Below are 26753 nucleotides of genomic sequence, written 5' to 3'. Positions count from 1 at the left end.
CACCCTCTCAGTGTCTCCTTCTGGGCAAACACATCCATTGCGCTCGCAGGACAGGGGCAGCCTGCACTCCCCAAATCTTGTCTTCCATCCCAAGGGCTGGACCTTCCTGGCCCCCTTCTTTTAATCATCATTTGACTTCAGCCTGTGTCTCCCCTCAGCCCGTCTCTCGGTCTTTGACTGTCTCTGCCTGCAGTGGGTTTCCTTCCTTGCACTCTCTCCATGGATCGAGCTTCTCTACAACTTCACAAATTCTGACCTCTCTACAGTTCATGAGGTGTCTGAGGGAAGGGGGAGGGCAGGAGTGTGAGAAGGATGGAAGACGGTACAAGGGAAGGTAAAGAGATTGCAGTTCAGAAATTAGGAAAAGCACATTAGTGTTCTGATTTTTGAAGGAACTATCAACCCCTCCACCCTCCTCCTGGACTCAGACTCTAAGGACGGCTTGTAGAAAGCTTTTTAATAGCTAAACAACTTTTCTTTGCTTCTGACAGAACAAGCTAAGAACTGAGAAGAATAAAATTGAATCTGAGTTTGAAAAGCTGCGGCAGCTTCTGAAAGAAAATGAGCAAACACTGCACAGAAGACTGGAGGAGATGGAGAAGAAAATTACCATGATAGAAAATGCAAATATCACCAAACTGTCCAATCAAATCACCTCTCTCAGGGCCCTGATAACGGAGATAGAAAAGAAGTCTGAGGCGCCGGCGTGGGTACTCCTGAAGGTGAAATACTGTTTAGGAAATAAAACAGAAGGAAGTGAAATAATTGTATTTTGTGTGCATTGTTAAATGTATGAGTGGAACACATATGATCTCCTGGCTGGGTCAATGCACAGTGACCCCACGCATTCCGAGAGCCGCACATGATATACAGACATGGATAATTTACATTGTCCCACTTGATGCTGTGAGTCCAACTCAATATACAAACTGTGAAATGTACAGGGACCGTTTACGGTGTCATATACAAGTTAATAACCCATCTATATACAAAATATTTATGTATTTTATCTATTGGGAGAATGCAACACACCAAGCAATTCCAGTGACAGTAAATAATATATGAAGACCAAGGAGCAAGATGTGTTAAAAGTTAGATAGAAATGGAAAGCGTAATGAGAGACAACACCTGAGAGAATTGGGAAAAAAACAAATTCCTTCTTTTCTAAGAAGTTTGAAAACATTTCTGTTCTAATGTGTTTACTTGTCTCCTTATGCAGGTGGCCACTTAGGTTCACGTGCACCAAACCTCTTGTCAGCTAATTAACCAGGAATTTGAAATCGGTAATGGAAAGCTCACTGGGTTTTTTGTCATCCCAGATAAAGATAGAGATTGCCACAGAGAACTCTTTAGTTTGAAGAATAGTAACAATTTTATATTAAGGGTAACCCCAGATTATTACAGTGTGCGAAATGAATGTCCGCAAATTGCTGCCCTGCAGCAATAGAAATTTGATTTACAACTGGATTATTTTAAAACAGTAAACGGCAACCAAATTCCTCAACAATATGGTTTAGGGTGGGATTAGAGGTGTAAACATCCTTATTGTGGTCATACGCTGTCACTTTAACAGTGATGCTCTGCTCAAATAAGTTGATTAGTTTAAAGCCAAGAAGCTTCCTGAGAAGTAGCTCCATTTAAAGGGCACTAGATGATGGTGGCAGAGAACATCCAAAACATCCCTCGGAGGGCGACCGGGAGCATCCCTCGGAGGGCGACAGAGAGCCTCCCTCGGAGGGTGACAGAGAACCTCCCTCGGAGGGTGACGGAGAACCTCCCTCGGAGGGTGACGGAGATCCTCCCTCAGAGGGTGACGATGAGCAACCCTCTGCGGGTGATGGCGAGCATCCCTCAGAGGGTGACGGCGAGCATCCCTCAGAGGGTGACGGCGAGCATCCCTCGTAGGGTGACGGCGAGCCTCCCTCGGAGGGTGACGGAGAGCCTCCCTCGGAGGGTGACGGAGAGCCTCCCTCGGAGGGTGACGGAGAGCCTCCCTCGGAGGGTGACGGAGAGCCTCCCTCGGAGGGTGACGGAGAACCTCCGAGCCTCCCTCGGAGGGTGACGGAGAGCAACCCTCTGCGGGTGACGGAGAGCCTCCCTCTGCGGGTGACGGAGAGCCTCCCTCTGCGGGTGACTGAGAGCCTCCCTCTGCGGGTGACTGAGAGCAACCCTCTGTGGGTGACTGAGAGCAACCCTCTGTGGGTGACAGAGAGCATCCCTCAGAGGGTGACGGAGAGCATCCCTCAGAGGGTGACTGAGAGCATCCCTCAGAGGGTGAGGGAGAGCATCCCTCGGAGGGTGAGGGAGAGCATCCCTCGGAGGGTGACTAAGAGCATTCCTCGGAGGGTGACGGAGAGCATTCCTCGGATGGTGACAGAGAGCAACCCTCTGAGGGTGACGGAGAGCATCCCTCTGAGGGTGACGGAGAGCATCCCTCAGAGGGTGACGGAGAGCATCCCTCAGAGGGTGACGGAGAGCATCCCTCTGAGGGACTCAGAGAGCATCCCTCTGAGGGTCTCAGAGTGCATCCCTCGGAGGGTGACAGAGAGCATCCCTCTTAGTGTGACAGTGAGCATCCCTCTTAGTGTGACAGAGAGCATCCCTCCAAGGGTGACGGAGAGCATCCCTCTGAGGGTGACAGAGAGCATGCCTCCGAGGGTGACAGAGAGCAACCCTCTTAGTGTGACAGAGAGCATCCCTCCAAGGGTGACAGAGAGAATCCCTCCAAGGGTGACAGAGAGCATCCCTCCAAGAGCGACAGGGAGAATTACTCTTAGTGTGACAGAGAGCATCCCTGTGAGGGTGACAGGGAGCACCCCTCTGAGGGTGACAGAGAGCATCCCTCCAAGTGTGACAGAGAGCATACCTCCAAGTGTGACAGAGAGCATCCCTCCAAGTGTGACAGAGAGCATCTCTCTCAGGGTGGCTGAGAGCATCCCTCCAAGGGTGACAGAGAGCGTCCCTCTGAGGGAGACAGAGAGCAGCCCTTTTAGTGTGACAAAGAGCATCCCTCTGAGGGCAACAGGGAGCATCCCTCTGAGGGTGACCGAGAGCCTCCTTGGAGGGTGACAGAGAGCCTCAATTCACCAGCTGTGATCCTGGCGTCACCCTCTAAACAGTACGTTTAACTCCTTATACTGAGATGAACTTGTAATATAGCCACGCCGCATGCAAGTGATAGACAACTTGTCATAAAGAGTCCAATAGTCCAAATCCTTAACTCTTGTCTGGTTCTTCCTTAAATTTTTATACAGGGTCTTTCATCTCAGCCCCTTCAATCCAACAGCTCACCCAATGCTGGGATGAATTAATCCAGTAATTGGCGGGCGCTTCACACAAGCAGATCCTTTAAAAGTCCATAACTGCCAAGAGGCGGTCACATTTCTTTGTCCTTCCTGGGCAGCTGTGATCTCATTTCCTAGATGGCTGCCACTTACACAGACTCCTCTAGTACTCCTTCTGCCTGTACCTCCTTCCCCTACACAGCACTTTTCTAGTACCCCTTCTTCTTGTACCTCCTCCTGCAGTGTACCTCCTCCTGCAGGGCACTCTTCTAGTACCCCATCTTCTTGTACCTCCTCCTGCAGGGGATTCTTCTAGTACCCCTTCCTTGTACCTCCTCCCGCAGGGCACTCTTCTAGTACCCCTTCGTTGTACCTCTCCCTGCAGTGCACTCTTCTAGTACCCCTTCTTCTTGTACCTCTTCCTGCAGGGCACTGTTCTACCACCTTTAGCTCTTAACTACTCCTTCATGGCACTCTTTTAGTAATGCATCTATTCGTACCTTACTCTTCTGAAGAACGCTCTTCTAGTATCCCTGCTGTTAATACTTCTTCCTGCAACGCCCGTTACCTGTAATACTATTAGTATATTAAAACATGGCGCACCAGGATCTACAACAAGGACTTCTGGCAGATTATTCACTGTTAATGTAATAAAAAAGTGGCAGAAAACAAAGGTGGAGGACAACTCTCATAAGGCGAGCAGCCTCTGTCTTCTTGCCACTGAATTTACTACCTCTGAAGCCAGGGGCCGCACAAGCAGTGACAGGTCACAAGTGGGCAATACAGGAGTCGCAGCTGCAACCCCTGGCAAGTCCTAAATGAGGCCCCTGTATGTGACCCTGTTGAGAACATCATACAATGTGTCAAGTGACTCCATTCAGAATATCAGAATGTGCTGTGTTTTGTGACTCCATTCAGAATGACACCGTGCTGTGGCATTACCATTCAGAATATCAGTTTCTGCTATGTGATTTGTCGACATTCAGAATGTCACACTCTGTGCTTGGTCATGCGATGCCACAGAATGTGCTTTGTCATGTGACCGCAGCCAACGTGTTCGAGGCATGTTGGCTGCTGAATTCATATCTGTGCATAGATCGCCGCCTAGTGTTGGGTCCGGATGATTGCACATTGTTGTCCTGGAAGAGTCTTCGAAGTATCACGAGATGGGTGGCTCCTCCCCTGGACTACAGTGCGCATGGGCATCGACTCCATCCCCAGATTGTTTTTTTCCGCCATTGGGTTCGGATGTGTTTCGGTTCCCTCTGTCGGAATCGATAGTTGTTTAACTTACTTTGCTCGAGACCAAAAGGTCTTTAGGACTTGCGTCGGTATTGTCTAGCGTTCGGGTTCGTTTATTCTTCGGCTCCGAACCGACACTGCCCTTCCACGTGCATTCGGCGCGGACGGGCCTACACGACGCTCCAACCAACTTCCATCATGGAACGAAGTCCATTTAAACGATGCCCGGTGTGTGCGTCGAAGTATCCGCATATCGACGTCCACCCGGTGTGCAATAAATGCTTGTCGCCGGACCACGACGAGGCCAAGTGTTTGGCCTGCTCAAAGTTCCGGTCGAAGAAGACACTCAAGCTCCGTCGAGCTGCGCGCCTGGAGGCCCAGCGATCGGCACCTCCTCCGACAGACATATTCGACACGGAGGATGTCGGCGACGACACTGTACAGGAGATCCCAGAATCTAACCCAGCGTCGGAGGTCGAGGACGACTACGACGCGGAAGACGAGGACTTCGATGAAGTCGTCGAGGAGGTAGGGGACGACGACGGGGCCCTTGCCACCGTAGAGGATAGCTCGGACGAGGAGCTTCCTCAAACTGACTCCGGGGCCGACCACCTTTCTAAGGCCCAGGCCGAGGGATCGCCTTCGGGCCTTACCCAAAGCCTTGATACCCGTCCCACGGCTCCGCCTTCCGGCCCGGCCACGGACATTGATACGGCGCCACTCCCGGTACATAAACCGAAAGTGAAACATTCGGTCTCGACGCAAGTCATATCGAAACCGAAAGCGCAGGTCGGGTCGAAGTCTCCAGAGGCCTCGGCGCCGAAGAAATCCAAGATGGCCGTCGAGCTTAAGGGCCCGCCAAGATGGCCGACCCGAAGACTACGGTATCGAAACCGAAGGCTACTACGGTCGAAGCGGCTGCTTCGGTGCCGAAGATGGTCGACGCACTTAAGAGTCGCCTCGATACCGGGAAGGCCGACGACCATAAGAAAGCCACTCTCGTCACGAAGAAGCGGCAGGACGACCCCAAGTCTCTCACTGCCCCGCTTCCACTCAGCAAGGCCAAGGGGGCAACCGTGTCGGCTCCGAAGTCGGTGTCATTGGTCGCCGTCCCGAAACAAACTTCTGAAGACTCTCTCGAGCCGGTGCGTCCCTCCGCCTCATTTACTAAGAAGGTTACGGAATCCCTCCAACGTATTAAGGAAGGGTCCGCTGTGGTCGGGCCAAGTGACCCTGGGCCGCCTAAGCCTCTTCAGAAACCGGCAAAGTCGCCAACGCCGATCCTGTTCACGTTGCCGCCAAAGACGGCGCCGAAGGCTTTCACAGCGAAACATGGGGCCGGGGTGCTGGTGAAGGTCTCGTCGACGCCGAAGGCATCGCTCGTGGTTCCAAGCCCACGGCACCAGCCGCTGGCAGAGGAGGAGCGTCATGAGGTGCTCATCGACGCCAACACGGGCAAGCTCTCTCTCCTTAAGAGGAAGATCACCCCCGTACCACTATTGGAGGATTACCACATTCCACTTAAGAAAAAGATGGACTCTGCTGGTGCCCCTGCTCATGTGGAGTCTGTGTCTCCACATGCACATGAACTTTCACCCACACATTCCAATGTGGAGGGAGGTGACGGCGAAGAAGAGGATGAGTATTCCTATCCGGTCTACTCAGACCCAGATGATGTGACTGAGCCATGGTCTGCTGGTGGCGATCCTGGGGACCCGCATTCGGGGCAGGAGCCTCAACTTTTTTCAGCAAAAACTTCCCCAACAGAAGACTCTGCAGCTTTCAATGCACTTATTGAAAGGGCGGCAGCCAATCATGACGTCGATCTACATGCAGACCCAGTAGACGTCGACTTCCTATTTGACACTTTTTCAGTCTCTGAAAAAACTGTAAAGACTTTGCCAATGCTAAAAGGGGTGTTGAAACATGCGGCAGAAGTCTTCAAGGAGCCCACCCGAGCACGGGTCATCAACCCACGTATCGACAAGAAGTACAAGCCTGCGCCCACTGATCCGACTTATATCAGGGGACAGTTGCCTCTGGATTCCCTGGTTGTCTCCAATGCACGCAAACGAGCCAACTCACAAACAACGGGTGATGCTCCTCCCCCAGACAAGGAATCAAAAGTATTTGAGGCTTCTGGGAAGAGGGTGGCTGCGCAGGCGGCCAACATATGGCGCATATCCAATACACAGGCGCTTCTGGCGCGTTACGACAGGGCGCACTATGACACTCTAGAGACCCTTTTGCAGCACTTACCCGATCAATATAAAGAAGCTGCTGAAATGTTGATACAGGAGGGGAAGCTTATCACCAATGCTTCAATTAGGTGCGCTCTGGATGTGGCTGACACCGCCTCAAGAGCAATTAACACTAGCGTTCTACTTCGTAGACATGCATGGCTCAGGATATCAGGTTTCAAACCAGACATTCAAACCACCATCTTGAACCAGACGGTCAACCCAGACCACTTGTTTGGCCCAGATGTTGACACCACCCTCGAGAAGATGAAAAAGGACACCGACACTGCGAAATCTATGGGTGCCCTCCAGTCCCAGCAGTTTCGGGGTGGTTCCTTTCGTCGCTCCAATAATAGAGGCACCTCGAGGGGTCAGCAGTCACAGTCGACGCAATTCTACAAAAGCAACACCCAACCTTCCTATTCCAACAAGGGTCGGGGTGGATACCGTGGCAACAACGCCAAAGGCAGAGGACGTGGAAATAACAGCTCCAGGTCCTCCAACGCCAACAAACAGTGACGCCTTGTCACTGCCCCCGACCACGCAACACCGGTCGGGGGGAGACTCCAGCAGTTCCTGCCCGTGTGGAGGTCCATCACCACGGACAGGTGGGTCAGATCTCTTATCCAATACGGTTATTGTCTGGAGCTTACATCCACTCCACCCAACATACCCCCAAGACACCGTCCTATATCCGGCGAGCACTTGCACTTGTTGCAGCAAGAAGTCTACGTCATGCTGCAAAAAGGGGCAATAGAGCTCGTGCCTCTGCGGGAGAGGGGCACAGGAGTTTACTCCCTGTACTTTCTGATTCCAAAAAAGGACGGATCCCTCAGGCCCATCCTGGACCTCAGACCTCTCAACTTTTACATTCTCTCAGAACATTTCCATATGCTCACGCTGCAGCAGGTTCTCCCACTGCTTCAGCAAGGGGACTTCCTAGCAACTCTGGACCTGAAGGATGCGTACTTCCACATTCCGTTGCATCCTTCACAAAGAAAGTACCTCAGGTTCACCATCCACAACCAGCACTACCAGTTCAAGGTTTTGCCTTTTGGGGTCACCACAGCGCCCAGGGTTTTCACAAAGTGCCTGGCGACGGTGGCGGCGCATCTAAGACGTCAAAATATTCACGTCTACCCCTATCTGGACGACTGGCTCATTCAGGCGAAGTCGGCCCAGCAGTGCGCCAACCACGTGTCCCACACCATTCCGCTTCTGCACGATCTGGGGTTCTCACTGAATTACCCAAAATCCCATCTCCAGCCCGCCCATATACGGCAGTACCTGGGTGCGACCTTAGACACTTTGGCGGCCACAGCGCAGCCAAATTCAGTGAGAGTCAACAGCATTCAATTGCTGATCCAAAAGTTCAGGCCTCAACACTCACTTCCAGCGAGAGTGTTCATGCAGTTGATAGGCATGATGGCCTCCTGCATTTCCATAGTCCCGCACGCGAGACTACATATGCGCCCGCTTCAGGAGTGCTTAGCACGTCAGTGGACTCAGGCTCACGGGCAGTTGAAAGACCTAGTGTTGGTGAGCGGTCGGGCACACAACTCTCTGCATTGGTGGAATCCACGAAACCTTTGCAAGGGCCGACTGTTCCAAGAGCCTGTGCCACAGATTATCCTGACGACGGACGCTTCTCTCCAGGGATGGGGAGCGCATGTACTCCAGTACACGGTGCGGGGACTATGGACGCTACAGCAGAGGAAGATGCACATCAATGTTCTGGAACTGATGGCGATCTTCATGGCCTTAAAGGCATTCAAAGTACATCTGTGCAACAAGGTCGTGTTGATCCGGACGGACAACATGACGGCCATGTACTACATCCAGAAGCAGGGAGGCACACACTCTCCGCAGCTGTCTCATCTGGCTCAGAGCATGTGGAAGTGGGCCATTCAGAGGAACATTTTCCTCATGGCAGAGCATCTCCCAGGCAAGGACAATCAGATGGCGGACCTGCTCAGCAGGCACAGCCACCAAATGCACGAGTGGGAGATACATCCATCAGTACTCCGCCCGTACTTCCAAAGGTGGGGTCAACCAGAAATAGACCTGTTCGCCACAGAGGAGAACGCAAAATGCCTAAGCTTCGCTGTCATGTTCCCACACCCACGGTCGCAGGGCAATGCGATGTGGATGAACTGGTCAGGCAAATTTGCGTACGCCTTTCCCCCAGCACCTCTGATACCGCTGGTGGCACGCAAGCTCAGGCAGAACTCGATGACTCTCATCCTGGTTGCTCCAACGTGGGCTCGCCAACCATGGTACACCACGTTTCTGGAACTGTCCGTGGTACCGCATCAGAGGCTACATCTCACACCCAGCCTTCTAAAGCAGAACCATGGCGACATTCAGCACCCAGATCCGCAACAGCTAAACCTGGCGATCTGGCTCCTGAAGTCCTAGAGTTTGGCTACCTCGACCTTCCTCCCGATTGCATGGACATCATTCGGGAGGCTAGAAAGCCCACTACTAGAGCCTGCTATGCGGCGAAATGGAAGCGGTTTGTCATCTATTGTGCAGACCACAAAATTGATCCGCTGGATGCTTCAATTCACAACATCATCTGCTATCTGTTCCATCTACACAAGTGTAATCTGGCCTACACTTCCATTCGCATTCACCTGTCTGCGATGGCCGCATACCTCCAAAATCGGCAGCACCTTTCCATTTTCAAGGTGCCTGCCATCAAAGCATTTCTGGAAGGCCTCAAAAGAGTCATTCCGCCACGGACTCCACCAGCTCCTGAATGGAACCTCAATGTGGTTCTTACAAGACTGATGGGTCCTCCCTTTGAGCCACTACATTCCTGCGAGATTCAGTTATTGACGTGGAAAGTGGCTTTCCTTGTAGCGATTACATCGCTACGACGGGTTAGTGAGCTGCAAGCCCTCACAATCCAAGAGCCTTTCTTCCAAATTCATTCAAACAGGGTAGTGCTTCGCACTAACCCTACATTTCTACCCAAGGTTGTGTCTCGGTTCCACATCAACCAAACCATTGAGTTGCCGGTGTTCTTTCAAAATCCTGAGTCGCTGGCGGAGCGAATGCTCCACACCCTTGACGTTAAGCGGGCCCTAATGTATTACATTGATAGGACCAAGGATTTTCGGAAGACTAAGCAGCTTTTTGTCGCCTTTGCGCCACATCACAAAGGTAACGCTATTTCCAAGGCTGGTATTGCTAGGTGGATCGTGAAATGTATTCAAATCTGCTATGCAAAGGCAAAGCGCACTCTTACCATTCCACCAAGAGCCCACTCCACCAGAAAGTTGGGGGCCTCTATGGCTTTCCTTGGAAACATTCCCTTAGAGGACATATGTAGAGCAGCCACATGGTCTACCACACACACATTTACTAAGCATTACTGTGTAGACGTGCACTCTAAACAGCAGGCAGCTGTAGGACAGGCTGTTCTCAAAACACTTTTCCAAACTGCTGCAGCTGGCACGGGCGGCCGCCGCTAATGGAGGGACTGCTATATATTCTATGCACAGATATGAATTCAGCAGCCCACATGCCTCGAACTGCAAATGCTACTTACCAGTATGCATCTGTTCTTGGCATGTAGGGCTGCTGACATTCATATCGCCCGCCCTCCTCCCCGGCGCCCGTAGCAGCTGCAGAATTTTCATATACTTCTAGCATGGTCATCATTCACTGAGTTTCACTCCATCTAGGCCACAATGGCTAAAAACAATCTGGGGATGGAGTCGATGCCCATGCGCACTGTAGTCCAGGGGAGGAGCCACCTATCTCGTGATACTTCGAAGACTCTTCCAGGACAACAATGTGCAATCATCCGGACCCAACACTAGGCGGCGATCTATGCACAGATATGAATGTCAGCAGCCCTACATGCCAAGAACAGATGCATACTGGTAGGTAGCATTTGCATTTCTAATCATAGATTGAGTGTTTCACTCCTACAAATACTATCATAACTTTAACATCTTCTCTGGAAACTGATTTCACTTTGTTTTTCTGTTTTGCAGGATGTCAGAAGCACCCTAAGCAGGTAAGGCTGGTTTATTATTCTCCTCTCAGTGTGTAAGGTGCAGGTCTCACTGCTGCAGTGTGTAAATGCCACTACTAAGTTCACACAAAGTGCTAGGAAACTTTCAGATCCTCATAAAATCACTTTGTATCCTCAAAAAAACTCTTACGTACTCAGAAAATACCTTTAATTCCTCTGAAAATTTAAGTCCTCTGAAAACTCCCTTGTATCATCAGGAAATGCTCTTAAATCTTCCTAAATCCCTGTAAGTCATCAGAAAACTCCTTTGAATCTTGAAATAAGTGCTACAGAAATTAGCTGCTGTCCTCACAAAACCTATTTGTATCTATAAAACCCACATGAAGTCCTCAGAAGAGTTCCCTGAACACACAGGAAACTAATGCACATTCTGGAATCTTCCCCTCTGGTTTCTTCAATTTGGAGTTGTGGAAAAACGAATTCAAAGTTTCCGAACTACGATGCCAGTCTTCAAAACATCCCTTCTCTGCTTCCAAACAGCGTTGAAATATAATTAAAGCCATGTTCAGGCCTCTTCTTTAGTAAATTCCCTCCAATCTGTCCATCTTCGGGCATGTTTGCGTAATGTTTCCTTGCTGCTGTGTTACTCAAAGTCCCCTTTGCGTAGTGTCCACGCTTATTCACATGCTTAAGTGGTCTGCGTACACCCATGGAATATCATGGTACGCCCGTTAGCGTGTATGGTTAGTGTATGGTTCGCTACATCTATTCGCCCACGTCGCAACCAGGCGGATCCTCAGGGTCACCGCCCTCTATCTGTTGCAGCTCATTTAAGAGGTTGTCCCAACATGCTGCTATGGGTTCTCAACACAGTTCTAACGTTTCTTCATGCTTGATGGAGAAGCTTTCGGCCTTGGCCCATGCGAACAATGAGTGACGCCATGCCCGTACATGTGGTGGGTCCACCACTTTCCACCATCTAGTTAGGAGCCTTTTAGCTACTATTATCCCCAAGTCTAGGAACCTAGACACTACTTCGGTGGCAGGCGTCCGCCTGAATTGATACAGGAGGTACACAAAAGGTAGTGCGTGACCTGTGCATGTGTGTAATATCCCGGTTATCGTATTCCAGTACACTCCTATTCGGGGGCAGCTCCATTACATGTGTACTAGTTCAACTCCTGGGGTTCTTGTGTTTGTTTGTTGGGGTTGGTAGGATTCCTCAGGGCGACTTCATAAGCGCTTGCTGTGATCCATTTAGTGAAGTTAGCCACTGCTTGTTCCCTGTCCTTGTGGAGGTAGGTAGGTGAAAGTTGAGGGTGTTGATCCAGCGTTGTTCTGATGCTTTGGACCGGCTACGACATGTTTCGCTGGCAGTAGAGGTGGGGGTTTTGAGGGGCTCTGAGATGATGAAGTGGACGCAGTGGTGGTCGGTCCAGGTGAGCTGTTCAGTGTGGGTGTAAAGATAGGGTCAAGCGTGTCTCCTGCGATGTGAGTGGGGTTGGTGACTAATTGCTCAAGTTTGAGGTTGGCCATACTTTCTAGAATGTCAGCCATGTTGGTGTCATCAATGTTTTCAAGGTGAAAGTTGAGGTCTCCTAGAAAGATAGTTTGACCTCAATAGTGATAGGAGCGATGAAGTCGGAGATGGGGTTGCAGAAGGGAGGGCGGAGTCCCGGGGGTCTTTAGGTGAGGGTTTCTCCGATCGTGGGTTTGCTGTTCGTTTGGAGTTGGAAGTTGAGGTGCTCCATGAAGGGGGTGGTGTTGTCTGTTGTGGTTGCACATTTGAGAGTCTCTTCGTGGATTATGGCTGTGATGCTGCTGTTTCTATTGGTCCTGTCTCGCTGAGTGATCTTGCATCCGTCTGGTATGGCTGTGGCAATACTGGGTGCTGATGCGGGGTTCCGCCAGGTCTCTGTGATGAAGACGGTATCTGGGGTGGTGATGGTTTTCCAGATTTCTGTGGCGTCTTTTCCAAGAGAGTGTGCGTTGTTCAGCAGGCAGTTGATCTCTCTGAAGGGGTTTGTCACAGCCCTGCTGTTGAGTGTGAGTGACTTGCTGTGGCTGATGAACGTGGTGTCAGTTGTTTCTCTTCTGGTACAGGTAAATCGGCAGTTCCGGCAGGAGAAAGGGCCATCGGTGGTCCTGGGTGAGGCCTGGGTGCAGCAGTTGTTCTGCCATCCGGAGTCCAGGGCTCTAAGTTCGTCTGATGTGAAGCACAGGCAGTCCGTGGTGGGTGGCAACCTAGTGCAGAGCGAGGTCCATGCACAGCATACCCACTCTGCGCGTCTGCTACGTGGGTGCGCTGTGGTCTCCATGCCAGAGGACTGGGTTACTGGAAGGAGGGTGCCAATGGTGCCCATAGGGGGAGACAGCAGGCACGACGGGGAGCGACGCGTGAGGCGAGGTTTAGGGAGCGGCAGGGCTGCAGACAGCAGAAGGGAGGTTTCCAGCAGAGCTGGCGGGCAAGGGATAGGTCGGGCAGGCAGGGAGAAAGGGAAGGGGAAGAAGCTAGTCTGGAAGTTCAAGTGCAGCTGGCCCAGGCTGCCAGGGTCAAGAGGGGCGCAGCTGGACAGTAACTACTGGGAGTCTGGTGCAGGTTGGGCTGAGGGGAGAGCGCCGGGCACGGTGTCATGGGGGACAATGCCACAGAGCACTGTAACTGAAACTGTGGGCGTAAGAGGGGTAGCCCAGCATCCTCTAGTTTCTGACGGGCATGGACGGGCTCACCCTTTGTCTAGGCTTTGCTTGGGCACTGCCCGCACTGCTCCCACGATGCAGGAGCCGCAGAATGCATTCATCTGCTGCGAGGTGCGAAAATGGGCCATGCCCGCCAGCTGGAGGTTGTTGGGAACTTTAGTTCCCTGAGGCTGATGGCGCCGCTGTCTCTAACTCCCAAGTGGAGCTGGGAGAGTCGTGAGGCAGGAGTCCGGGGCCTGGAGAAGCAGGGGAGCGAGCGGCAGATACTGGGGTGTCCCATCCTTGGTCTGTTGAAAGACTATCTACCCTCTATGACCATTGCTTGACATCAGTCTTCGTAAGTGCCTGGGATAGATCCGTAAAGGCTGTCAAGTTCCTTGTGAACTTCCCACAGTATGTCATCATGCATAGGAAACGTCTTACTCCTGTCATGAAAGCTGGTGTGAGTGCAGATTTCTTGTCTTTGACTTTGTTGGGATTCGGAGTCACCATTTCCGCTGAAAATCTCTGTTCCAGGAAACTGATGTGTTGCTTTAGAAAGTCACACTTGCAGGGTTTAGCCTGAGGCCGCTTGAAGGCACTGCAGGACTTTGTGGACACAATAATGACTGTCACATTGTGTGCCTACACCAAGATGTCATCCCAGATGTTAATTATTCCAGTCAATCCGTATAGAAATTCTTGGATGGTGTTCTCAAAAACATCAGCAACACTGGAGATTCTGAAGTTTAATCTTGTGTATCGTCTCAGACCCAGGCGCGTGGAGAAGGACCTGATATATCAAAAAGTTGGGTCGAGCATCAGCAGGTGATACCCTGACTTGAGATCTGTTTCGGAGAACAAGCTAGCTCCTTTGATCTCATTTATTGGTCCATCCTCTGTAGGCGTGATATGTTGTTGTCTTTGGCATGCCTGATTTAGGTGGTGCATGGCCACACACAGCCACACCTCTCCTGGCTGTTTGGGCGTCCGGGTGACAACAGTTGTGGAAACCCAGGGAGTGACCCCTAATCTCGCTCGATGATGTCAGCCTCTTCCAGCCTTCATAGCTCCTCTTCCAGTCTTCATAGCTCCTCTTCCACTTTTGCCTGAAGATGAATCGCCCCTCAGTGATGTCAATAGATTGATCGATCTGCAGATGCACAGTCTTTCCTTTCAAACACCCAATGCCATGAAACAGGCTGTTGCTTTCCTGGAGAAGATTGTCCAGCTCAGCAGTTTGGTAAACTGAATCAGCTGAAGACTTGTGGCAGCTTAGGAGCATTCCTGTACTCTTTGGTAATGTGCACCTCTGCCCTGCCTGCTTGTTTCTTATGAGCGAGTTCCACTTTGAAGACTCCTGTTAAGGGTAGTGGGTTTGGATGTCTTTATCTACTTTGATTGATTATGAATTGAGCTCACGTCAGTTAACATGCACACACTGGCCAGGTCTTTTAACCAGGCATAAAACTCATCCATTGATCCATCAAGGTTCGATCTCATTTGACAGAGTATGGAATCTTCATGATTAGGGTGTACCAGGGGTGCAAAATATATGCACTCACCTTGGAATGTGAAGCAGACTGGACCGAAAAGGGTGTGTGAGAATCTGGAGCTCTCTCTTCCTCTCCTCCAAAACACCATTGATTGCAAAGTACATTTATGTTCTGTCCAGGCACACCTTCCATGTAGGTGCCTGTGGAGAGGACGTCCAAGAGATCACAAATGGACTGATGGCGAGGATGGAAGACATCTTGGGTGGTCTGGATGTGTGCATGCAGAGTGGAGCAGGCGGGTAGTCAGTCACACCTTGAGGCTGGTGCCTACGGTGGCGATACTGCAGGGAGAACACATCTGCAGCAGCCAGGAGTGGTGACCTGTGTTGCAGTGATGTCAAGAGCTGAGGCAGTTGGGATTTGCATGTAATAAAAAAAAAAAAAAGCTTCCAAAATGTAAATTACCCTTCTTTCCAAAAAGATGGGGATGCTTTAGTCCACAATGGAAAACCCTTGGGTTGATGATGGACGGAGTGTTGAACATTGCAAGAACTCACCCCCAGTCAACTGATCTGGATTTAATTCATCATCATTCTTTAGCTCACTCCGCCACCCCAGTTCAGACATGGCCATATGCAAATCAGTCTGACCCTTTGCCTCATGGAAACAGTCCAGCCCGAACTGCCAAGCCATTTCTTCCCTGGACCGGAAACAAACATCCTGGGACCGGTTTCTGGCTAATCAGCCATCATCAGCCAGGCTAGCTTGAATCCAGTGGCAAAGTGAGCAAGGGACCCACGTCTGGGCATACCCTGCCAACTTAGGGCGAACAAAGCAAAACCAAAGGGGATGATGGACGGAATGTTGAACATTGCAAGCACTCACCCCCAGTCAACTGATCTGGGTTTAATCTATTGTTAGAATTGGGGGTCTCTGGTTGGCGCAAGTATTCACTTGTGACAAGCAGGGACCCTCTCCTCTAAGTCAGGGAGAAGAATGACCCCTTAGAATTACCCTTGCTCACCCTCTAGGTGTGTGGCGTGAGCAGCCAAGGCTATTCTCCAGGAGTTTCTGAGTTAAGCATTTGTAATAACACACACAGTAAATACACCAATCCCCCCACAAATGGACACCAGGCTGGGGTTATATAAAAATACATTTTCTTTATGTAAAAATATATATGCAGGCAAGTATTTATCACAAAACCATCAGTCACACTTTTCTTAGCCGCAAGATTGAAAAATAGGCAAGAGTTCTCTTTGTTGCAATTCAAATATAGTTCAGTTCTTTGTAGAGGCCACAGTTCTCTAAATGCACCCTTTTGGGCCCTTCACTCAGTTCTCATCTGTTTGTGCGCTTCCTAGCGCTCCTGTCCGCTTCCGACTCGAGATACGGGCCCGACCTGCCAAAGCTCACGCTTCCCGCGTATGGCACGGCCGGGTCTGGAAGAGAGTACGAGTCGTACCGCTGTGTGCGACTCGCACAGGAGGGAGCGTAGGCTACGGAGCTACCAGGGGCCCAGGTGACAAGGAGCAGTGCGAGCCTTGGTGGAAGTGCGGCTCGTACCGCGGCTCGAGGCACACGCTGCGGGGCTCACTGAGGGAGCTGTAGCTGGTCACAGAGCGGTGCGAGCCTAGCAGGAAGGGCGGCTCGTACCGCGGTTGGCTTTACAGTACCTTAGAGATCCCTTGTGAAGGCTGAGAAATAAGAACGTGGCGGGCCCCGAGCCCGGTGAAGATGTCTCGGTGGTGGTTTTCCGCGAAGGCAGATGCGAGGCGCCCAGCGGCTCTCGATCAGAGCGAGGCTGGCGCCCGAGGCGTCCGGGCTTCAACGGTCTGTCCTCTGGGTCTGTGGGGTCCGGTGAGGACGTCAGGCGGGAGCGTGGGGGGTGCACCAGCGAGCCTCCAACAGCGGTGATTCAGCGACTTCCCTCAGCGGGGGGAGAGCGGCTTGGCGGAGTGGGGCTCTCCCTCGGCGGGGACGGGGGAAGCACAGTTTGATCATGGCCTCGAGGAGGGGCTGGGGGGCACCACACAGGTCACGGCAGCGAGCCTCCCAAGGCGGGGTGACACGGCGATTTCCCTCAGCGGGGGGAGAGCGGCTCGACGGAGCGGGGCTCTTCCTCGGCGGGGACGGGGAAACACGGTTGGGTCACGGCCTCACGGAGGGGCTGGGGTTACCAAAGATCACGGCTCTGGCGGGGCAGAAGTCCTTGGAATTACCGGCAGACGGGCAGAGAGCAGGTTGAGCCAGATGGTCCTGTGGCTCAGGTCAGGGGGCAAGCTCAGACAAGCCCTTGAAGAAAGTTTCTAGCACAAATCAGCAAAGTCTTTTCAGCAAGTCTTTTCCTCTCCTTCCTCAGCAAGGCAAGCAGCAGGCCAGTCCTTCCAGCGTCTTCTTCTCCTTCTAGTTGGGCAGAGGTTCTTTGTGGGAAACAGGATTCTGATTTACAAGGAGCAGGGCTCCTACTTTTTATACAGCATTTTCTTTGTTCTCACAGGCCAGGGGGGCCTTTGCATAACTCCTTTCAGTCTCTGAGTACTTTGTTGGGGGTACTCTGGCTTCTGCTTTCAGTGTGAGGGGCAGGCACATCAGACGCTCCACAGGAGGTGGAGCCAGCATTGTGTGGACAGGGGCAGCCAGGAGTACCTTGATGACAGTGCTTCGCCCTTCCTGGGCCAGGTGCCAGCTGAGTCATCAGTCGCTCCCCAGGGGGCGGAGCCAGCATTGTGGTGGCAGAGAACAGCCCTATTCAGAGTCCAGGGGCACTCCCACCTCCCACTAAGGTGTAATCCTTGCATTCACCACCTGTCATCCCCCAGCCCTGTCACTCACATATCCCAGACAGTCAGATACACATACTAGCAGAGGCGGACCGAAATGGTTAGGCAAGCAAATGCTAGCTTTCTAAAAGTAGCATTTGCAAACACAGGATATTAAAATAAACTTTACTAAAAGAAGTATTTTATTATTCCGAGTTCATGCATACTAAACTTGACTTTCTACCATGTTCCCTGAGCCTGCTGGGATTATAGAGTGTAATAATTCCAGCAGCCTATCTGGCCAAAGAGAACAGGTAGCCTTACAATAGTGAAAAACGAATTTGGCTGTAATTCACTATTAGGACATGCCACACACATCAGAGCATGTCCTACCTTACACTTACAATGCACCCTGCCCATGGGCCTACCAGAGGGGTGACTAATATGAAGCAAAGGGAAGGTTTAGGGGCTGACAAGTGTGTGCACTAGCCCAGCCAGCATGACAGTACCAGACTGCACGCAGGTTCTGCAATGGCAGACCCTAGACACATTTTACAAGGCTGCTTCTGTGGGTGGCGCAACCAGCGCTGCAGGCCCACTAGCAGTATTGACATTTACAAGCCCTGGCACTCCTGGTGCACTTTACTGGGGACTGACAGTAAATCCAATGAACCAATCAGGAATATCAATCACAGTTACACTTTACATAGGGAGCACTTGCACTGCGGCACGGATTGGCCGTGGCGCAGTGCCCTGAGCAGCAGACACCAGCAAAAACATCTGAGGCACATCAGCAAAAAGTGGAAGGGAAACTCACGCCAAGGTGCCAGGTCTAACATCCATCATCATTCTTTAGCTCACTCCGCCACCCCAATTTGACATGGCCATATGCAAATCAGTCTGACCCTGTGCCTCATGGGAACAGTCCAGCCTGAACTGCCAAGCCATGTCTTCCCTGGACGGGAAACAAGCATCCTGGGACCAGTTTCTGGCTAATCAGCCGTCATCAGCCAGGCTAGCTTGAAGCCAGTGGCAAAGTGAGCAAGGGACCCACGTCTGGGCATACCCTGCCAACTTAGGGCGAACAAAGCAAAACCAAAGGGGATGATGGACGGAATGTTGAACATTGCAAGCACTCACCCCCAGTCAACTGATCTGGGTTTAATCCATTGTTAGAATTGGGGGTCTCTGGTTGGCGCAAGTATTCACTTGTGACAAGCAGGGACCCTCTCCTCTAAGTCAGGGCGAAGTACGACCCCTTAGAATTACCCTTGCTCACCCTCTAGGTGTGTGGCGTGAGCAGCCAAGGCTATTCTCCAGGCGTTTCTGAGTTAAGCATTTGTAATAACACACACAGTAAATACACCAATCCCCCCACAAATGGACACCAGGCTGGGGTTATATAAAAATACGTTTTCTTTATGTAAAAATATATATGCAGGCAAGTATTTATCACAAAACCATCAGTAACGCTTTTCTTAGCCGCAAGATTGAAAAATAGGCAAGAGTTCTCTTTGTTGCAATTCAAATATAGTTCAGTTCTTTGTAGAGGCCACAGTTCTCTAAATGCACCCTTTTGGGCCCTTCACTCAGTTCTCATCTGTTTGTGCGCTTCCTAGCGCTCCTGTCCGCTTCCGACTCGAGAAACGGGCCCGACCTGCCAAAGCTCACGCTTCCCGCGTATGGCACGGCCGGGTCTGGCAGAGAGTACGAGTCGTACCGCTGTGTGCGACTCGCACGGGAGGGAGCGTAGGCTACGGAGCTACCAGGGGCCCAGGTGACAAGGAGCGGTGCGAGCCTTGGTGGAAGTGCGGCTCGTACCGCGGCTCGAGGCACACGCTGCGGGGCTCACTGAGGGAGCTGTAGCTGGTCACAGAGCAGTGCAAGCCTAGCAGGAAGGGCGGCTCGTACCGCGATTGGCTTTACAGTACCTTAGAGATCCCTTGTGAAGGCGGAGAAATAAGAACGTGGCGGGCCCCGAGCCCGGTGAAGAGGTCTCGGTGGCGGTTTTCCGCAAAGGCAGATGCGAGGCGCCCAGCGGCTCTCGATCAGAGCGAGGCTGTTGCCCGAGGCGTCCGGGCTTCAGCGGTCTGTCCTCTGGGTCTGTGGGGTCCGGTGAGGACGTCAGGCGGGAGCGTGGGGGGGTGCACCAGCGAGCCTCCAACAGCGGTGATTCAGCGACTTCCCTCAGCGGGGGGAGAGTGGCTTGGCGGAGTGGGGCTCTCCCTCGGCGGGGACGGGGGAAGCACAGTTTGATCACGGCTTAGAGGAGGGGCTGGGGGGCACCACACAGGTCACGGCAGCGAGCCTCCCAAGGCGGGGTGACACAGCGATTTCCCTCAGCGGGGGGAGAGCGGCTCGACGGAGCGGGGCTCTTCCTCGGCGGGGACGGGGAAACACGGTTGGGTCACGGCCTCACGGAGGGGCTGGGGTTACCAAAGATCACGGCTCTGGCGGGGCAGAAGTCCTCGTAATTACCGGCAGACGGGCAGAGAGCAGGTTCAGCCAGATGGTCCTGTGGCTCAGGTCAGGGGGCAAGTTCAGACAAGCCCTTGAAGAAAGTTTCTAGCACAAATCAGCAAAGTCTTTTCAGCAAGTCTTTTCCTCTCCTTCCTCAGCAAGGCAAGCAGCAGGCCAGTCCTTCCAGCGTCTTCTTCTCCTTCTAGTTGGACAGTGGTTCTTTGTGGGAAACAGGATTCTGATTTACAAGGAGCAGGGCTCCTACTTTTATACAGCATTTTCTTTGTTCTCACAGGCCAGGGGGGCCTTTGCATAACTCCTTTCAGTCTCTGAGTACTTTGTTGGGGGTACTCTGGCTTCTGCTTTCAGTGTGAGGGGCAGGCACATCAGACGCTCCACAGGAGGTGGAGCCAGCATTGTGTGGACAGGGGCAGCCAGGAGTACCTTGATGACAGTGCTTCGCCCTTCCTGGGCCAGGTGCCGGCTGAGTCATCAGTCGCTCCCCAGGGGGCGGAGCCAGCATTGTGGTGGCAGAGCACAGCCCTATTCAGAGTCCAGGGGCACTCCCACCTCCCACTAAGGTGTAATCCTTGCATTCACCACCTGTCATCCCCCAGCCCTGTCACTCACATATCCCAGACAGTCAGATACGCATACTAGCCGAGGCGGACTGAAATGGTTAGGCAAGCAAATGCTAGCTTTCTAAAAGTAGCATTTGCAAACACAGGATATTAAAATAAACTTTACTAAAAGAAGTATTTTATTATTCTGAGTTCATGCATACTAAACTTGACTTTCTACCATGTTCCCTGAGCCTGCTGGGATTATAGAGTGTAATAATTCCAGCAGCCCATCTGGCCTAAGAGAACAGGTAGCCTTACAATAGTATAAAACGAATTTGGCTGTAATTCACTATTAGGACATGCCACACACATCAGAGCATGTCCTACCTTACACTTACAATGCACCCTGCCCTTGGGCCTACCAGAGGGGTGACTAATATGAAGCAAAGGGAAGGTTTAGGGGCTGACAAGTGTGTGCACTAGCCCAGCCAGCATGACAGTACCAGACTGCACGCAGGTTCTGCAATGGCAGACCCTAGACACATTTTACAAGGCTGCTTCTGTGGGTGGCGCAACCAGCGCTGCAGGCCCACTAGCAGTATTGGCATTTACAAGCCCTGGCACTCCTGGTGCACTTTACTGGGGACTGACAGTAAATCCAATGAACCAATCAGGAATATCAATCACAGTTACACTTTACATAGGGAGCACTTGCACTGCGGCACGGATTGGCCGTGGCGCAGTGCCCTGAGCAGCGGACACCAGCAAAAACATCTGAGGCACATCAGCAAAAAGTGGAAGGGAAACTCACGCCAAGGTGCCAGGTCTAACATCCATCATCATTCTTTAGCTCACTCCGCCACCCCAGTTCGACATGGCCATATGCAAATCAGTCTGACCCTGTGCCTCATGGGAACAGTCCAGCCTGAACTGCCAAGCCATGTCTTCCCTGGACGGGAAACAAGCATCCTGGGACCAGTTTCTGGCTAATCAGCCGTCATCAGCCAGGCTAGCTTGAAGCCAGTGGCAAAGTGAGCAAGGGACCCATGTGTGGGTATACCCTGCCAACTTAGGGCAAACAAGGCAAAACCAAAGGGGATGATGGACCGAGTGTTGAACATTGCAAGGGGGAAGAAAGACTTTTGGGGTCACATTGGAGGAGGAGGCTAGGCACGATGTGTGGGCAGGTAACCCCCCACACCTAGTAGCAATACAAAAGCTCCCTGGTGTCTAGTGGGCTTTCTCCCCCTCCCACTGGAGCAGATTGGGTTAAAGGCCTCATCTGTCCCCCGGGTTGGACAGAAAGACTGTTGTGGTTCATTTAAGGGGTTGGGTTAGGTCCAATGCCTGGGTCGGCCGATCCCACCCATTTCTCCCCCTTCCTGAAATCGTCCCTGGTGTCTACAGTGCTCCCCCCCTCCTTCCAGCAGCTAAACAAAAGAAAATAAAATGATAATAAACCATGGTTTATTATCATTTTATCTGGTATGACCTATCAGTGTGCGAGACAATTTGGCTGTCCATCACAGGCATGACAAACCATCAAGCGCACTTTGCATGTTCTCCACGCAGGCTGCATTACAGCCTGGATCGTGAACATGCCCACGCTCCCAGTCCCTGGCTGAGCGCCGAACCACGGCAGCCAGACCAATCACAACTCTTCACTGCAGCGTTGTGATTGGCTCAGGGGGGCCTGGTTGCTTCCTGCTTCTGGCCAGAGCAGGGCAATGACAAGGAGGGACGACGAGAAGATGTGGTGGAAGTAAGGTGAGTTACATTTAAAAAAAAAGTTTTACTACCCTGATCCGTGCCAACCGCCACTGGGTGTCTAGTGGGTAAAAGCTGCCAATATACCCCCATGGGAGTAGAAAGACTTTTGGGCCTGTGAGTAGGGGGATGCATTACCCATTGCCTGAAGGGGGTGCCCCCCCTCCAAATATAATCCCTAGTAGTCTAATGGGCTTTCTGCTGCCTGCTGGGGGGAAGAGTGGAGGAAAGACCTCCTATCTACGACTGATGAGCGGGTACGGGCTAGGCCCAGGGCCTCAGAGGGCAGCTCGCACCCATTTTGCCAAGAGACCCGAGACCAAACGCTGCTTGTGGGGCCACCTCCGTCAGGGCAGGACTGCTTGATGCTGCAAGATATCATGGCCTCGATCCAGGGGATAAAGTCCTCGCTGGAAATACTTATGGACTTGGTCACGGATGAGGTATCCCTAATGAGGGCGGATCTGCGGAACATGAGCTCACGAGTGAAGGAAATAGAAGACACTACCACCTCTCTCGGCCTAGACACTGAGACCCTCAAAAGCCAAGTTCACGATCTACGAAAGGCTAATGCCCCAATGGAGGCCTGACTGGAGGACTTTGAACGTAGAGTACGACACAACAACATACGCATACTGGGGGTTCTGGCGCGATCAGTGGGGCCTGCAGTAGACCTCTTTCTTGAAGACCTGGTGACCAAGGAGCTACAGCCTCGAGGCCTGTCTAAGTACTTTTCGGTGGAACGGGCCCACCAAATCCATGACCTATCATAGCCTGAATTTTTACTTCAGAGACTGGAATGTGATATTACAAACTGCCCGCAGTGCACCCCCAGTGACTTATGAAAATGCGCAAATAAAATTTTTCAGGACTTTACACTCAAAGTTCAGAGACAACGCCGCAGCTTTCTCGAAGTCCAAAAAGCGTTGAGGGACAATGCAATTAAGTGTGCAATGCTCTTCCCAGCTAAATTTCGAGTGAAAGCAGAGGGAAAAACATGGTTTTTCATATCCCCAGAAGAGGCCTGGGAGTGGTTGGATGGTTGGAGTACTGTCCACAAGCAGGGGGCTACGAACCGGCTTGGATGACTATGATGACGTTCAGGAGATTCATCAGGACAACAGCCCCGGGTAAACACATCAGGAGGAAACAAGGGAACCTCCTGAACACGATTCATGAACAGAACGCAAAGAGATGATTTGGGCTATTTTCACACTATGAGACATCTCACAAGGCGACATGGAACTGTGTATGGCACAGGCCAGGATTGAAGCACAGACCCCAGACTACTGAGATATGGGAGGCAGGGAAGCTATGAAGATGGCTGAAATATATAGATGCAATGGGATGAAAGACGAAAATTCTATTTAAAAGTGTTGCACTACTGTGGGATTTAGTTGTGCTCTTTGGTACCAGTTATGAGAGAGGCCGGGGGTGCAGTTCTTTGGGTAGTCCACAGTTGCTGTACTTGTTTCATGTTGTGGTGGGGTGATGGGCACTCTGCAGAGTTTGGTGGCAGGCAGTTTTGAGTTTGCTGTGCAGGGAGGCGGGATGGAGGAAGGGAGGGAAGGGAATGGGTTGTGTTGAATTTAATGTTATTTCTCTTGATGATGTGCTCCACACATATTGTAACGTAGAGACTACACTTTATCTATGTACGGAGAGGCCCGGCCCTGCATGGCTACAGACAACAGCGCCCAGTCCAGCCAACAACAGGAACAGTCCAGCCCGAATTGCCAAGCCAGGTCTTCCCTGAACCAGAAACAAGCATCCTGGGACCGGTTTCTGGATAACACCTTCATCAGACAGGCTAGCTTGAGTTCAGTGGCAAAGTGAGCAAAGGACCCACGTCTGGGCATACCCTGCCAACTTAGGGCAAACAAAGCAAACACAAGGAGATGATGGACGGAGCGCCAAAACTCACCCTAAGAAACATTTCAGACACTCAACCCCAGTCACAGATCTGGGCTGAATCCATCATCATCATTTAGCTCACTTCGCCACCTCGGTTCAGACCCAGCTATATGAAAATCAGTCTTGACCCTGTGCCTCATGGGAACAGTCCAGCCCGAATTGCCAAGCCAGGTCTTCCCTGAACCAGAAACAAGCATCCTGGGACTGGTTTCTGGATAACACCTTCATCAGACAGGCTAGCTTGAATTTAGTGGCAAAGTGAGCAAAGGACCCACGTCTTGGCATACCCTGCCAACTTAGGGCGAACAAAGCAAGCACAAGGAGATGATGGACGGAGCGCCAAAACTTTTCAGACACTCACCCCCAGTCACAGATCTGGGTTGAATCCATCATCATTCTTTAGCTCACTTCGCCACCTCGGTTCCGACCCAGCTATATGCAAATCATTCTTGACCCTGTGCCTCATGGGAACAGTCCAACCCAAATTGCCAAGTCAGGTCTTCCCAGAACCGGAAAAAAGCATTCTTCAACCCGTTTCTGGGTAACACCCTTCATCAGCCAGGCTAGCTTGAATTCAGTGGCAAAGTAAGCAAGGGACCCACGTCTGGGCATACCCTGCCAACTTAGGGTGAACAAAGCAAACACAAGGAGATGATGTATGGAGTGCCAAAACGTTTGACACTCACCCCCAGTCACAGATCTGGGTTGAATCCATCATCATTTTTTAGCTCGCTTCGCAACCTCAGTTCAGACCCAGCTATATGCAAATCAGTCTTGACTCTGTGCCTTATGGGAAAAGTCCAGCCCGAATTGCCAAGCCAGGTCTTCCCTGAACCGGAATCAAGCATCCTGGGACCGGTTTCTGGGTAACACCCTTCATCAGTCAGGCTAGTTTGAATTCAGTGGCAAAGTGAGCAAGGGACCCACGTCTGGGAAAAGGCGATTCAATGGGTTACCGGGATCTCTCAGGGCACCAGGGTGTTTCTTACAGATCCCCAAGATATTGCGAATGCCTTCTCAGATTACTACAAGCACCTATACTCCCCAGTCGGGGCTACGAATATGTGACATTCCCACGACTTTCTCTGTTATTTACGACTTCCTACACTCCCTACTGAAGACAGAGCCTTCATGGAAAGTGATCCTACAGAGGACACAATTGCCCAAGCGATTCGCAATATCGCATCAGGCAAAGCAATGTGTCAGAACGTGCTCCCGATATAGTTATACAAGATTACTATGACTCTTATTGCACCGCAATTACTTTAAATGTACTTGGAGAGTCGGGAAAAGGGGGTGCTCTCCAGAGACCAAAGGCTCGCTTCCATTGTGGTCCTTCATAAGGAGGGTAGGCCAGCTGAGGACTGCTCCTCCTGCAGACCCATTTTCCTCCTCAACGCTGAGATCAAAAATTTGGTGAAACTATTAGCCCTTAGATGAATACAAATTATTACCAAATTGGTGCATCCACACCAGTCCTGTTTCACGCCAGGTAGAAACATGACCTTCAATCTGCGATGTCTCCACGGAATGTTGGGGCTCGCCCTTTCCATACAAGAAGACGCAACTATTTTGTCCCTTAATGCTCGTATGGCGTTCGACACTGTGGAATGGCTATACCTTTTTGCTGTGCTGGAACGGATGAGCTTCGACCCCAAGTTCTTGTCCTGGGTACGATTATTATACACCAATTCCCTGGCCTGGGTAGTCATTAATGCGAAAACCTCTAGATAATTCCCCTTGAGGTGTGAGACCACAACAGGGTTGCCCTCTTTCACCTCTCTTGTTTGCCCTAGTTCTAGAACCACTGACGACCTGTGAATTCTCTGACCCTTTGATACGTGGCCGACACTGGATGGAGGAGTGGGAATACATAATTTCTCTGTACGCTGACAATATATTATTGTATATAGCAGCTCCCGCGTCTCCCTGAGTCGTATACTGGAAATATTCACAACCTTCGGTAGATACTTGGGATACACCATTAAGTGGTCTAAATGGACGCTATTTGTTCTCTGTGGGTACTCTTCGTGACAAGATAGGGGATGTGTAGCAAGGGTAGTTTCTGATGGCTTCCGATATTTGGTATCTATGTCACCACCGATCCCGACTCATTCTATGACAATAATCTCCAGGGTCCCCTACAGAATCTCAGGAGAGACGTTTGCCACTGGAGGGCCCTGTCCTTGTCCCTTCTTGGACGAGCTGCTTTGTCCAAGATGATGGCACTGCAGCGGTTTCTTTACTTGTGCAAAATGCACCATTCTCAGTCCCCGATACCTACTTCCGGGCTATAGAGACTGAATTAAGGACCTTGTTGTGGGACAGGGTGCCCCTCATATAACCCTCAGAAAACTG

At 51.5% G+C, this 26753-nt stretch overlaps 1 protein-coding gene across 1 annotated transcript in view; it reads left to right on the top strand.

Moving 5' to 3' along the window:
• LOC144754154 (E3 ubiquitin-protein ligase TRIM39-like) overlaps positions 1-26753 on the top strand; it is a 161868-nt gene that overhangs the window by 67830 nt on the left and 67285 nt on the right. Inside the window, exons 3-4 of the mRNA XM_078641736.1 lie at positions 492-722; positions 10774-10796. Coding sequence (XP_078497862.1) covers positions 492-722; positions 10774-10796 — 254 coding nt within the window. The remainder of the gene's footprint in view (positions 1-491; positions 723-10773; positions 10797-26753) is intronic.

Source organism: Lissotriton helveticus, chromosome 5_1, assembly GCF_964261635.1.
Source record: "Lissotriton helveticus chromosome 5_1, aLisHel1.1, whole genome shotgun sequence".
Taxonomy (NCBI): Eukaryota; Metazoa; Chordata; class Amphibia; order Caudata; family Salamandridae; genus Lissotriton; species Lissotriton helveticus.
Note: the sequence above shows the minus strand (reverse complement) of the source record. Positions and strands in the feature narration are given on the sequence as shown.